The sequence below is a fragment of the Watersipora subatra genome, chromosome 1, assembly GCF_963576615.1.
Source record: "Watersipora subatra chromosome 1, tzWatSuba1.1, whole genome shotgun sequence".
In the NCBI taxonomy this organism is placed as follows: domain Eukaryota; kingdom Metazoa; phylum Bryozoa; class Gymnolaemata; order Cheilostomatida; family Watersiporidae; genus Watersipora; species Watersipora subatra.
In genome coordinates, this window is record NC_088708.1 from 34,272,722 (window position 1) to 34,286,327 (window position 13,606).

A 13,606-nucleotide genomic window follows, 5' to 3' on the forward strand; every position below is an offset into this window, starting at 1 on the left:
ACTCTCTCAACAAGACTATAGAAATCAGTCACCACAACTCTAGTACTCTCTCAACAAGACTATAGAAATCAGTCACCACAACTCTAGTACTCTCTCGACAAGACTATAGAAATCACTCACCACAACTCTAGTACTCTCTCGACAAGACTATAGAAATCACTCACCACAACTCTAGTACTCTCTCGACAAGACTATAGAAATCACTCACCACAACTCTAGTACTCTCTCGACAAGACTATAGAAATCACTCACCACAACTCTAGTACTCTCTCAACAAGACTATAGAAATCAGTCACCACAACTCTAGTACTCTCTCAACAAGACTATAGAAATCAGTCACTACAACTCTAGTACTCTCTCAACAAGACTATAGAAATCAGTCCCCACAACTCTAGTACTCTCTCAACAAGACTATAGAAATCAGTCCCCACAACTCTAGTACTCTCTCGACAAGACTATAGAAATCACTCACCACAACTCTAGTACTCTCTCGACAAGACTATAGAAATCACTCACCACAACTCTAGTACTCTCTCAACAAGACTATAGAAATCAGTCACCACAACTCTAGTACTCTCTCAACAAGACTATAGAAATCAGTCACCACAACTCTAGTACTCTCTCGACAAGACTATAGAAATCACTCACCACAACTCTAGTACTCTCTCGACAAGACTATAGAAATCACTCACCACAACTCTAGTACTCTCTCGACAAGACTATAGAAATCACTCACCACAACTCTAGTACTCTCTCGACAAGACTATAGAAATCACTCACCACAACTCTAGTACTCTCTCAACAAGACTATAGAAATCAGTCCCCACAACTCTAGTACTCTCTCGACAAGACTATAGAAATCACTCACCACAACTCTAGTACTCTCTCGACAAGACTATAGAAATCACTCACCACAACTCTAGTACTCTCTCAACAAGACTATAGAAATCAGTCACCACAACTCTAGTACTCTCTCAACAAGACTCTAGAAATCAGTCACCACAACTCTAGTACTCTCTCAACAGGACTCTAGAAATCAGTCACCACAACTCTAGTACTCTCTCGACAAGACTATAGAAATCAGTCACCACAACTTTAGTACTCTCTCAACAGGACTCTAGAAATCAGTCACCACAACTCTAGTACTCTCTCAACAGGACTCTAGAAATCAGTCACCACAACTCTAGTACTCTCTCACAAAGACTCTAGAAATCAGTCACCACAACTCTAGTACTCTCTCAACAAGACTATAGAAATCAGTCACCACAACTCTAGTACTCTCTCGACAAGACTATAGAAATCAGTCACCACAACTTTAGTACTCTCTCAACAGGACTCTAGAAATCAGTCACCACAACTCTAGTACTCTCTCAACAGGACTCTAGAAATCAGTCACCACAACTCTAGTACTCTCTCACCAAGACTCTAGAAATCAGTCACCACAACTCTAGTACTCTCTCAACAAGACTATAGAAATCAGTCACCACAACTCTAGTACTCTCTCGACAAGACTATAGAAATCAGTCACCACAACTTTAGTACTCTCTCAACAGGACTCTAGAAATCAGTCACCACAACTCTAGTACTCTCTCAACAGGACTCTAGAAATCAGTCACCACAACTCTAGTACTCTCTCACCAAGACTCTAGAAATCAGTCACCACAACTCTAGTACTCTCTCAACAAGACTATAGAAATCAGTCACCACAACTCTAGTACTCTCTCAACAAGACTATAGAAATCAGTCACCACAATTTTAGTACTCTATCAAGCACCTAGTCACAAAGCCTCTAGTAATCAACCTGAAACTAGGACTTCTAATAAAGTTGTCCAAAAACAATTTTATTCACTAGCCTAATAAGCATAGAGAACTGGTGTGAAAGAGCTCGTGCAAATAAAACAGTAGATCATGTGACAATATTCTTAAAGTAAAAAGGAGTAGGTATGATAGCGGACCAACTACCTTCTATTATTCTGAAATCTGAGGAGATCAGCAGGGGCCCAATTATTTCGACAGCCAACATTCTTCCGGCTACCTGAGTATACAAATAGACATAGCTGCAATATAAGAGAAACGGTGAGCTCCTTTAAGACAGAATAGCTTTAGAGTACGACAAGGGCTCAGCTTTAGCAACTGCTAGGTCAAACCGATCTTATGTTTTTTTGGCTATTTTTGTGTTTGCCATTAAATGAAGAGGGCAACTCGAATGTCTGTAAACTTTAAAATTCTGATATCAGAAAAACAGCATTTTGCTTGTTCTTCTGTTTCTACAGGCAGTTAGATGTTTGCTCTAATCATTGTGGATCATTCGAAGTATTTGATTGCATGAGAGTTACCTGAGCGTCCACAGCAGTAGGAATATAAAAAGAGTTAAACTCTTTATACGAGGTTAGTTGTAAGAGCCTAGTACAGTGGACCCCCATCATACGATATTAATTCGTTCTGGTGTTGGCATCGTAAGGCGAAAAAATATTATAGAGGGTTATAGAAACCTATAGCAACTATCTAATGCAAACACCCCCTGGTAGAAAACATCAAAGTTTTATATATGTATTGTACATATTAAAGATTAGTAACAAAATAGTATTTTTACCTTGGTATCTATAGTTACCTACAGTAACTTTAGTGTATTCAGTGGTTATGATCTGCAGCAAATGTATGTTACAATGCACTATGCACAGTACATACCGCGAGGAGTTCTTACCTTGGAGACAGACGTATGAAACAAACTTAGAATTTAACTTGAATGACTTCATGTAATTAAACACACACTTGAAGCTATGTTATTAGTATGTATTTTACTGAACTTCAACTTTGTCAATGTCTAAGATTTTATCACCTATCTGAGAGAAATTTTTGTTGATGTGGTATGGCAGGGAGAAAAAAACATCGTGTTTCACATCGTAAAGCAAAAACTGTATAATAAGGACATTGTAACTCAAAGCGGGGTATATAATGTCACTCCACCTGACGAAGAGGGCAAAATATAAGTGACATTCGCTTCACCGGTAAAAGGGTTAAAGTTATCTTCTCGAAATTCTGGCAAGCCATTTGAAAAATACAACGCCAGCTTCTATTTGACCACTACTATAGAGAAAGAATTGCATAATAGAGCGCCATGGTGTTCAAATAGAGGTTTTACGGTAAGTTAAATTCAATACTTATTTTATGCATCTGCCTCGGAAGTAAGAGCTCCCTATAGTACATACTGCACATAGTACATCGTAATGTTACATTTTATTGCAAATCATAACCACTGAATACAATAAAGTTACTGTAGATAACTATAGTTACTAAGGTTAACATATTATTTTGTTACTAAATTTTAATATGTACAGTACATATATAAAATTTTAATGATTTTTATTAGGTGTTTGCGTTAGATATTCACCATTAGATAATTTGATAGGTTTTTAAAAACCAACTTTTAATGAAAATACATAAACATATTTCCATAGATGAAGAACATGAGAGTGAAACATCTTTAAAATAATTACCAAAATAATTTCATTAAAAAAACAGTTAAAAACCTCTATTCCTGTCAGTAATAATCTTATGAGTTCTCGTGTGAAAAGATAGGAACAACCAAAATAGTATAGAGCAGACAGTCAGTGATGGTAAGTATAGAGGAGACAGTCAGTAATGGTAAGTATAAAGGAAACAGTCAGAAATGGTAAGTATAGAGAAGACAGTCAGTGATGGTAAGTATAGAGGAGACAGTCAGTGTTGGTAAGTGTAGGGGAGACAGTCAGTGATGGTAAGTATAGAGGAGACAGTCAGTAATGGTAAGTATAAAGGAAACAGTCAGAAATGGTAGGTATAGAGAAGACAGTCAGTAATGGTAAGTATAAAGGAAACAGTCAGAAATGGTAAGTATAGAGAAGACAGTCAGTGCTGCTAAGTATAAAGGAAACAGTCAGTGATGGTAAGTATAGAGGAGACAGTCAGTGATGGTAAGTAGAGAGCAGACAGTCAGTGATGGTAAGTATAGAGACAGTCAGTGATGGTAAGTATAGAGGAGACAGTCAGTGATGGTAAGTATAGAGGAGACAGTCAGTGTTGGTAAATGTAGGGGAGACAGTCAGTGATGGTAAGTATAGAGGAGACAGTCAGTAATGGTAAGTATAAAGGAAACAGTCAGAAATGGTAAGTATAGAGAAGACAGTCAGTGCTGGTAAGTATAAAGGAAACAGTCAGTGATGGTAAGTATAGAGGAGACAGTCAGTGATGGTAAGTATAGAGCAGACAGTCAGTGATGGTAAGTATAGAGACAATCAGTGATGGTAAGTATAGAGGAGACAGTCAGTGATGGTAAGTATAGAGGAGACAGTCAGTGATGGTAAGTATAGAGGAGACAGTCAGTGTTGGTAAGTGTAGGGGAGACAGTCAGTGATGGTAAGTATAGAGGAGACAGTCAGTAATGGTAAGTATAAAGGAAACAGTCAGAAATGGTAAGTATAGAGAAGACAGTCAGTGCTGGTAAGTATAAAGGAAACAGTCAGTGATGGTAAGTATAGAGGAGACAGTCAGTGATGGTAAGTATAGAGCAGACAGTCAGTGATGGTAAGTATAGAGACAGTCAGTGATGGTAAGTATAGAGGAGACAGTCAGTGATGGTAAGTATAGAGGAGACAGTCAGTGTTGGTAAGTGTAGGGGAGACAGTCAGTGATGGTAAGTGTAGAGACAGTCAGTAATGGTAAGTATTGAGACAGTCAGTGATGGTAAGTATAAAGGAGACAGTCAGTGATGGTAAGTATAACGACAGTCAGTGATGGTAAGAAAAGAGGAAACAGTCAGTGCTGGTAAGTATAGAGGAAACAGTCAGAGATGGTAAATGTAGAGGAAACAGTCAGTGATGGTAAGTATAGAGAAAACAGTGATGGTAAGTGTAGAGGAGAGAGTCAGTGATGGTAAGTATAGAGGAAACAGTCAGTGACGGTAAGTATAGAGGAGACAGTCAGTGTTGGTAAGTGTAGAGGAGACAGTCAGTGATGGTAAGTATAAAGACAGTCAGTGATGGTAAGTATAAAGACAGTCAGTGATGGTAAGTATTGAGACAGTCAGTGATGGTAAGTATAGAGGAGACAGTCAGTGATGGTAAGTATAAAGACAGTCAGTGATGGTAAGTATTGAGACAGTCAGTGATGGTAAGTATTGAGACAGTCAGTGATGGTAAGTGTAGAGGAGAGAGTCAGTGATGGTAAGTGTAGAGGAGACAGTCAGTGATGGTAAGTGTAGAGACAGCCAGTAATGGTAAGTATAGAGGAGAGAGTCAGTGATGGTAAGTGTAGAGGAGACAGTCAGTGATGGTAAGTATAAAGACAGTCAGTGATGGTAAGTATTGAGACAGTCAGTGATGGTAAGTATTGAGACAGTCAGTGATGGTAAGTATACAGGAGAGAGTCAGTGATGGTAAGTGTAGAGGAGACAGTCAGTGATGGTAAGTGTAGAGACAGTCAGTGATGGTAAGTGTAGAGGAGAGAGTCAGTGATGGTAAGTGTAGAGGAGACAGTCAGTGATGGTAAGTGTAGAGACAGCCAGTAATGGTAAGTATAGAGGAGAGAGTCAGTGATGGTAAGTGTAGAGGAGACAGTCAGTGATGGTATGTATAAAAACAGTCAGTGATGGTAAGCATTGAGACAGTCAGTGATGGTAAGTATTGAGACAGTCAGTGATGGTAAGTATAGAGGAGAGAGTCAGTGATGGTAAGTACAAACTCTAGTTGAGTTGGCATGAAATTTTTGTAATATTACAATAACTTCAGAAATCGTTTTATATATCTTTGTTAGTGCACCAGTTAAATTATGCATATTAGAAAACTATTTGAAATTGACTTAATATTATTGTGTGCTTGCATTTAGTTGTCTGGGTGCGATTGAATTGGAAGACCTCAACAATTTGTTAGATACCACTATTATTAGCAACTTTATTTTTAGACCAATTAGTGTGCCCTCTGAATCATGCCATAACCATACCATGCCATAACCATACCATAACCATACCATAACCATACCATGCCATAACCATACCATAACCATACCTTTTTGTACTTGGAGAGCTCAAAGATCCATTTACACGTTTCAGAATATAGAAGAGAGCTCATTTTTTCCATGATGCGTAACACAGCCTAGCAAAAAGACATAGATATTGCATTTCCTACCATCAACTCAACTCATGTGGACCGCAATAACTACACGCGTGGATGCTGACATCAAACGCTTGAAGCGGGTGACTCCTTGTGAGATTTAGAGACTAACACAACCAGCTTAGACGACTAACAGCCCACTAGCGTCGATAACCTTTAAACCAGCAAAGTAGTAACCTTAAATAGTTTGTAGGAGAACAAACATTACTGAAGAATATTATGAGTGCTTTTATCTATATTTCTACAGCATTGCAAAGCATATCAGTTTATCATTGAGCAATCTGATTGAACAATTTATCAAACTATTAACAAAAACTCTTGTCAAACACATTGAAAGGCAATCAAACACACACAATGAGAAGGTGACGATCCTCAATATCTCTGTATTTTCGTCGATAAGCCTGAGCCTCTTTAAATGAACAACGTGTTGTACCGTGGGCGGTACAGTAAAATCCTACTTTGTGGCCAAGGTTAGAGTTGTGGGTTACAAATCATCACATCATATGTTATTTCTATAATATGGAACTAACGCACAAAAATATTGTGTCATCGTGACGAAAGAAGGTAATTTCCTCGCTCAGATAGTCTAACAAAATGGACTATGCGTAATTGAAGTAGCCTACTATTTTTCCTTGGAAATGACTAGGCCTTGAAATGTTGATTGAGGAACACGATAATAGCGAAACATCAACGATTGACAATAACTATAGGAACAGAGGCTATAAGCTTTACCTGAGAGACCTTCACCCTGTACTCGCTACGATCAGGAGTAGACAATATGGTAGATCTGACGAGCCTGTGCAACGGGATTCTGATGTTATCTCCTCCTGCCTGCATCATGTGTCTGCAGTCACAGAGTAAAAAGAGGCTAGGTTGCAAAGATCTTCTAATAAAAGTATCGTAAGGAAGTGCACAATAGGGGCTTGATGAATTTTCAACAATCCATCAACAATCGTTAGGGAGGAGGTGCAGAGGTAAGAGTGGTGATGAGATATGTAGTTAGTTGTATGGAGGAAGTGCAGAGGTAGGAGTGGTGATGATATATGTAGTTAGTTGCATGGAGGAGGTGCAGAGGTAGGAATGGTGATGAGATATGTAGTTAGTTGTATGGAGGAGGTGCAGAGGTAGGAGTGGTGATGAGATATGTAGTTAGTTGTATGGAGGAAGTGCAGAGGTATGAGTGGTGATGAGATATGTAGTTAGTTGTATGGAGGAAGTGCAGAGGTAGGAGTGGTGATGAGATATGTAGTTAGTTGTATGGAGGAGGTGCAGAGGTAGGAGTGGTGATGAGATATGTAGTTAGTTGCATGGAGGAGGTGCAGAGGTAGGAGTGGTGATGAGATACATGTATGTAGTTAGTTGTATGGAGGAGGTGCAGAGGTAGGAGTGGTGATGAGATATGTAGTTAGTTGCATGGAGGAGGTGCAGAGGTATGAGTGGTGATGAGATATGTAGTTAGTTGTATGGAGGAGGTGCAGAGGTAGGAGTGGTGATGAGATATGTAGTTAGTTGTATGGAGGAGGTGCAGAGGTAGGAGTGGTGATGAGATATGTAGTTAGTTGTATGAAGGAAGTGCAGAGGTAGGAGTGGTGATGAGATATGTAGTTAGTTGTAGGGAGGAGGTGCAGAGGTAGGAGTGGTGATGAGATATGTAGTTAGTTGTATGGAGGAGGTGCAGAGGTAGGAGTGGTGATGAGATATGTAGTTAGTTGCATGGAGGAGGTGCAGAGGTAGGAGTGGTGATGAGATATGTAGTTAGTTGTATGGAGGAAGTGTAGAGGTAGGAGTGGTGATGAGATATGTAATTAGTTGTATGGAGGAAGTGCAGAGGTAGGAGTGGTGATGAGATATGTAGTTAGTTGTAGGGAGGAGGTGCAGAGGTAGGAGTGGTGATGAGATATGTAGTTAGTTGTATGGAGGAGGTGCAGAGGTAGGAGTGGTGATGAGATATGTAGTTAGTTGCATGGAGGAAGTGCAGAGGTATGAGTGGTGATGAGATATGTAGTTAGTTGTATGAAGGAAGTGCAGAGGTAGGAGTGGTGATGAGATATGTAGTTAGTTGCATGGAGGAGGTGCAGAGGTAGGAGTGGTGATGAGATATGTAGTTAGTTGTAGGGAGGAGGTGCAGAGGTAGGAGTGGTGATGAGATATGTAGTTAGTTGTATGGAGGAGGTGCAGAGGTAGGAGTGGTGATGAGATATGTAGTTAGTTATATGGAGGAAGTACAGAGGTAGGAGTGGTGATGAAATATGTAGTTAGTTGCATGGAGGAGGTGCAGAGGTAGGAGTGGTGATGAGAGGTGCAGAGGTAGGAGTGGTGATGAGAGGTGCAGAGGTATGAGTAGTGATGAGAGGTGCAGAGGTATGAGTAGTGATGAGAGGTGCAGAGGTATGAGTAGTGATGAGAGGTGCAGAGGTTTGAGTAGTCATGAGAGGTGCAGAGGTATGAGTAGTGATGAGAGGTGCAGAGGTATGAGTGGTGATGAGAGGTGCAGAGGTATGAGTGGTGATGAGAGGTGCAGAGGTATGAGTGGTGATGAGAGGTGCAGAGGTATGAGTAGTGATGAGAGGTGCAGAGGTATGAGTGGTGATGAGAGGTGCAGAGGTATGAGTGGTGACGTTATGGCCATAACCTTTTTAGCAGGCAAGGAGAAGAATGTTATTAAAGGCTCTTACAAAACAAAATCCAGAGCTTGGTCTTTAACCATGACTGTTTCTCGCGGGATTGTAGAGAGACTTTCTTTCCTCAAGCCAACAAGCATGAGGAGATTCTGTTGAAGACTTGAGAAAGCCTACAGGCAATAAAAAAAGTGGTGATGAGTTGAAGACTGTATATTTCTTTACAATATACAGCTTTAAAGACAGCGCAACTGCTGATGGTGTCTTCTTTACAATATACAGCTTTAAAGACAGCGCAACTGCTGATGGTGTCTTCTTTACAATATACAGCTTTAAAGACAGCGCAACTGCTGATGGTGTCGAAATACGTAGCAAACGACTCAACCAAAGTGATGCGATGATGGCGATCATTTGGAATCCAAAAGTGAATTTTAATAATGCTACATAGGCCTAGCGTGCGGCAAATAAAGGTTGTGACCTTGACACGATTCAGCAGGGGCGTCAAGTGAGATCTGGAGAGGATGTATTGGCAAGGAGTACTAACAAAAGAGTTGTGAGGACGCGGAGAGATAGAAAAAGAGAACCATTATTAAGAATATATATTAATAAAAACAGACATTCCTGCAGTATCGAGAGACTGATTTTCAAAAATTACTAAATAATATTTTCATGTTTCCAAAAATGGGAATTAATGTAGCATGAGCCAAGGCAAAGAATCTATATGCATTCTCCAACTCGTGTAAAACAGTTTACTAGACATAATCTAATCAGACAATCACGAATGTGAAGGAAACTGAACCCTCTAGTAAGGAACCTACATGTATAGCCCGCGAATGAATCATGTTGTCTGAGATAAGTTGCGACTCATTACTAATAATTGGACTTCAATGTCTAGCAAGATTAAAATAGAAGTTCTTGGATTTGAAAATACTAAACTGCAAAGATTAGCACACCAAAATAGTGTATCCCCTCCATTTCACCAACAATTAATATACAAACTAGTAGTGATAGATTGACTACTAGGAGATGAGGTTACGAGGGAGAAAGGCCTATATTAACCCAACACCACACTCAAGCTGCGCTTTGAGATGTGAACAATCACAAGCATCTCTCAACACTTACACTCAAACAACTAGCTGGAAACATTCTCGTCTACATAATTACATACTCAAATCATTTCCAAAAATTGAAAGGGATGTTTATATGGTAACCTTATCATTGCCTTCATAAATTCACTTTTTCAGTAGATTACATACTTATAAGCAAACATATATGCATATACATATTATTTACAATAGTAACGATTTACCTCCTTGATCATAGCCACAGATATGCCTTCCCGCCGCTTACAAAGTATAGCAATTCCCTAAAACAGATCGCAGACACGGATGTAAACTGCATTACAAAACAAATTGTAATACAGCCATACCTCAGCATACGAGGAAAATTCCAAGCAAAACTTTCTCTTAAAATATGAGACAAATTTGAGATATGAGCATACGAGACTGCTGGTGATGCGGCTGCTAGGTGGCCGAGTATGCGAGAGGCTGCTTACGTGAACAGCATCATTCGGTCTTTTTCATTGGATAAGTTTGAAAGAGTTTTTAAAAAGTCGGTGAAAAGTGAAGGTGAAAGCCGGGCAAAAAGCGCCGGAAGAAGATAATAAAAAGAAAACGAAGACATAAATAAGTTTGGTGGATTAAAACTTATTTATGGTATCGGTATCGATATGAGTGTCAAGTATCTGAATCGGTATCGGCCGTTCTTTTCTTAAAAAATCTGAACCTTTCGATACTTTTTACAGATCAACCATTTAGCAGAAAACTGTATTTTAGCCTGCTATACTAATAAAAAATCATCAGCTGTAAGCTTCTTACTTTTACTTAATGAATTTCAGGCCTGCCACACAATTTATTTCATGTCTATAGCCTGATCAACACAGCGAAGGAAACCTTTTAGCCAGAACGTAAACAAAAAGTGTGGTATTTCCCAATTACAGCGATAGGTTTTATTGCAAGCAATCACGAACAAGATCACAAAAATGGGAAACAAGAACGCAGTGTAATATTTCTATTTACTAGCATTACGAAAGTAATTTAAACATTCAACGCATAAAGTTATCTATTACTCTCTTGATCCTGACGATACAATGAATCGTTTGTATTGTACAAAAAACGGTAACCCCAGTGGCGTATCGGTATGTAGCCTGTCCTCCAACATCTGTTGCAAGGGAATCCCCCCTTCAGTACGCTTGGCTACATTGATAATGATGGAAGAAAAGAGACGTCTTACTGAGATAATTGAATCACTAACGGTTTTTAAAAGAAACATTAATTTGCTCTAAACTTGTACAGGCACAGCAGTTCATCCAACAATAGAAGAGGGACTTCGTTATCACAGATAGAACTGTACCACTAACAGTAATTACCTTTATTTACAAATTACAAGAAACATGGACTGTTTTGTTACTACATGCACGGTATGTCAGTATGTGAATATGTATATATTTTTTCCATAAATGCAAACAATTAAATACAATAATATTCATGTTTTCTTTGCATTATGTTTGTATTTGCATAATAAATTGAGCTACTATCTATGCAACACAAAAGATCTGAATCGGTATCTGAATCGGATTATTTTTCAATTAGGATCGGTATATCGGATCGGTATCTAAATCGGCTGGTGAATTTAGAATCGGGGCATCTCTAACCATAACCATTAGATAGGTATTCGTTACTTTGTGAGTGTGAGTGTAAGTGGTGAATTAGTACAACTAAAAACACAATTTTTCATTGTCATATCCTGTTTTAGATGCCTTTTTAAGAGGTGGAAACAGATTAATTTGTGTTTAGTTATTTTATATGGAAAAAATTGATTTGAGATACAAGAAAATTGACATACGAGGTCGGTATATTGAGGTATGACTGTAATTTGTTTATAATCAAAACCTTTGAAAATAGCTAGATTGTCATGCAGTATACACCCTCAGAGTATACACCCTCAGAGTATACACCCTCAGAGTATACACCCTCAGTGTATACATCCTCAGAGTATACATCCTCAGAGTATACACCCTCAGAGTATACATCCTCAGAGTATACACCCTCAGAGTATACATCCTCAGAGTATACATCCTCAGAGTATACATCCTCAGAGTATACACCCTCAGAGTAAACACACTCGGAATATACACCCTCAGAGTATACATCCTCAGAGTATACATCCTCAGAGTATACACCCTCAGAGTATACACACTCGGAATATACACCCTCAGAGTATACATCCTCAGAGTATACGCCCTCCGAGTATACACCCTCAGAGTATACATCCTCAGAGTATACATCCTCAGAGTATACACCCTCAGAGTATACACACTCGGAATATACACCCTCAGAGTATACATCCTCAGAGTATACATCCTCAGAGTATACACCCTCAGAGTATACACACTCGGAATATACACCCTCAGAGTATACATCCTCAGAGTATACGCCCTCAGAGTATACATCCTGAGAGTATACATCCTCAGAGTATACATCCTCAGAGTATATATCCTCAGAGTATACACCCTCAGAGTATACATCCTCAGAGTATACACCCTCAGAGTATACATCCTCAGAATATACATCCTCAGAGTATATATCCCCAGAGTATACATCCTCAGAGTATACACCCTCAGAGAATACATCCTCAGAGTATACACCCTCAGAGTATACACACTCGGAATATACACCCTCAGAGTATACATCCTCAGAGTATACATCCTCAGAGTATACACCCTCAGAGTATACACACTCGGAATATACACCCTCAGAGTATACATCCTCAGAGTATACGCCCTCCGAGTATACATCCTCAGAGTATACATCCTCAGAGTATACACGCTCAGAGTATACATCCTCAGAGTATACATCCTGAGAGTATACATCCTCAGAGTATACATCCTCAGAGTATATATCCTCAGAGTATACACCCTCAGAGTATACATCCTCAGAGTATACATCCTCAGAGTATACACCCTCAGAGTATACACACTGGGAATATACACCCTCAGAGTATACATCCTCAGAGTATACGCCCTCCGAGTATACACCCTCAGAGTATACATCCTCAGAGTATACATCCTCAGAGTATACACCCTCAGAGTATACACACTCGGAATATACACCCTCAGAGTATACATCCTCAGAGTATACATCCTCAGAGTATACACCCTCAGAGTATACACACTCGGAATATACACCCTCAGAGTATACATCCTCAGAGTATACGCCCTCCGAGTATACATCCTCAGAGTATACATCCTCAGAGTATACATCCTCAGAGTATACATCCTCAGAGTATACATCCTCAGAGTATACATCCTCAGAGTATATATCCTCAGAGTATACACCCTCAGAGTATACATCCTCAGAGTATACACCCTCAGAGTATACATCCTCAGAATATACATCCTCAGAGTATATATCCCCAGAGTATACATCCTCAGAGTATACACCCTCAGAGTATACATCCTCAGAGTATACATCCTCAGAGCATACACCCTCAGAGTATACACCCTCAGAGTATACACCCTCAGAGTATATATCCTCAGTGTATACACCCTCAGAGTATACATCCTCGGAGCTACCAACAATCCTAACAGGTGAACTATTCAGAAGCACATACGTCTCCTTTAATATATATGCAGCTGCAGTCTGAGTGTAGATTTTATGGCTTTATGAGTAAATTATGAATGATGAATTCGTTTGGGACTAATAATAGAGCATCAGATTCCAACAAGACGATGTACTGGTATGTTTTCATCATTAACTCGTGTTACTAGATGAAATACTCTGG

The 13,606-nt window shown here is 39.3% G+C and overlaps 2 protein-coding genes across 4 annotated transcripts in view; one reads left to right on the forward strand and one right to left on the reverse strand.

Annotated features, from left to right (window-relative positions):
- LOC137404834 (condensin-2 complex subunit D3-L-like) overlaps window positions 1-10,098 on the reverse strand; it is a 73,878-nt gene extending 63,780 nt beyond the window's left edge. For all 3 annotated transcript variants that reach the window (XM_068091067.1, XM_068091063.1, XM_068091072.1), the window contains exons 1-5: window positions 10,074-10,098; window positions 8,822-8,937; window positions 6,879-6,990; window positions 6,042-6,128; window positions 1,963-2,035 (exon numbers count right to left, since the gene is read on the reverse strand). In XM_068091067.1, the coding sequence (XP_067947168.1) occupies window positions 1,963-2,035; window positions 6,042-6,128; window positions 6,879-6,990; window positions 8,822-8,937; window positions 10,074-10,085 (400 nt within the window). In that variant the 5' untranslated portion in view covers window positions 10,086-10,098. The remainder of the gene's footprint in view (window positions 1-1,962; window positions 2,036-6,041; window positions 6,129-6,878; window positions 6,991-8,821; window positions 8,938-10,073) is intronic.
- A 1,530-nt stretch (window positions 10,099-11,628) lies between these two features.
- Window positions 11,629-13,409, forward strand: LOC137386904 (PAX-interacting protein 1-like). Its single transcript, XM_068073114.1, has 2 exons — window positions 11,629-11,685; window positions 12,342-13,409. The coding sequence occupies exons 1-2, from the start codon at window positions 11,629-11,631 to the stop codon at window positions 13,407-13,409; spliced, it is 1,125 nt and encodes a 374-aa protein (XP_067929215.1).
- The last annotated feature ends 197 nt before the right edge of the window (window positions 13,410-13,606 follow it).

What these genes read in the sequence shown, in the direction of transcription:
- LOC137386904 (XM_068073114.1), top strand. Translation starts at nt 11,629, where the DNA reads ATGGAAAAAATTGATTTGAGATACAAGAAAATTGACATACGAGGTCGG. An exon ending in TACGAGGTCGGTATATTGAG is followed by an intron (nt 11,686 to 12,341) that starts GTATGACTGTAA and finishes ATACACCCTCAG; the next exon opens with AGTATACATCCTCAGAGTAT.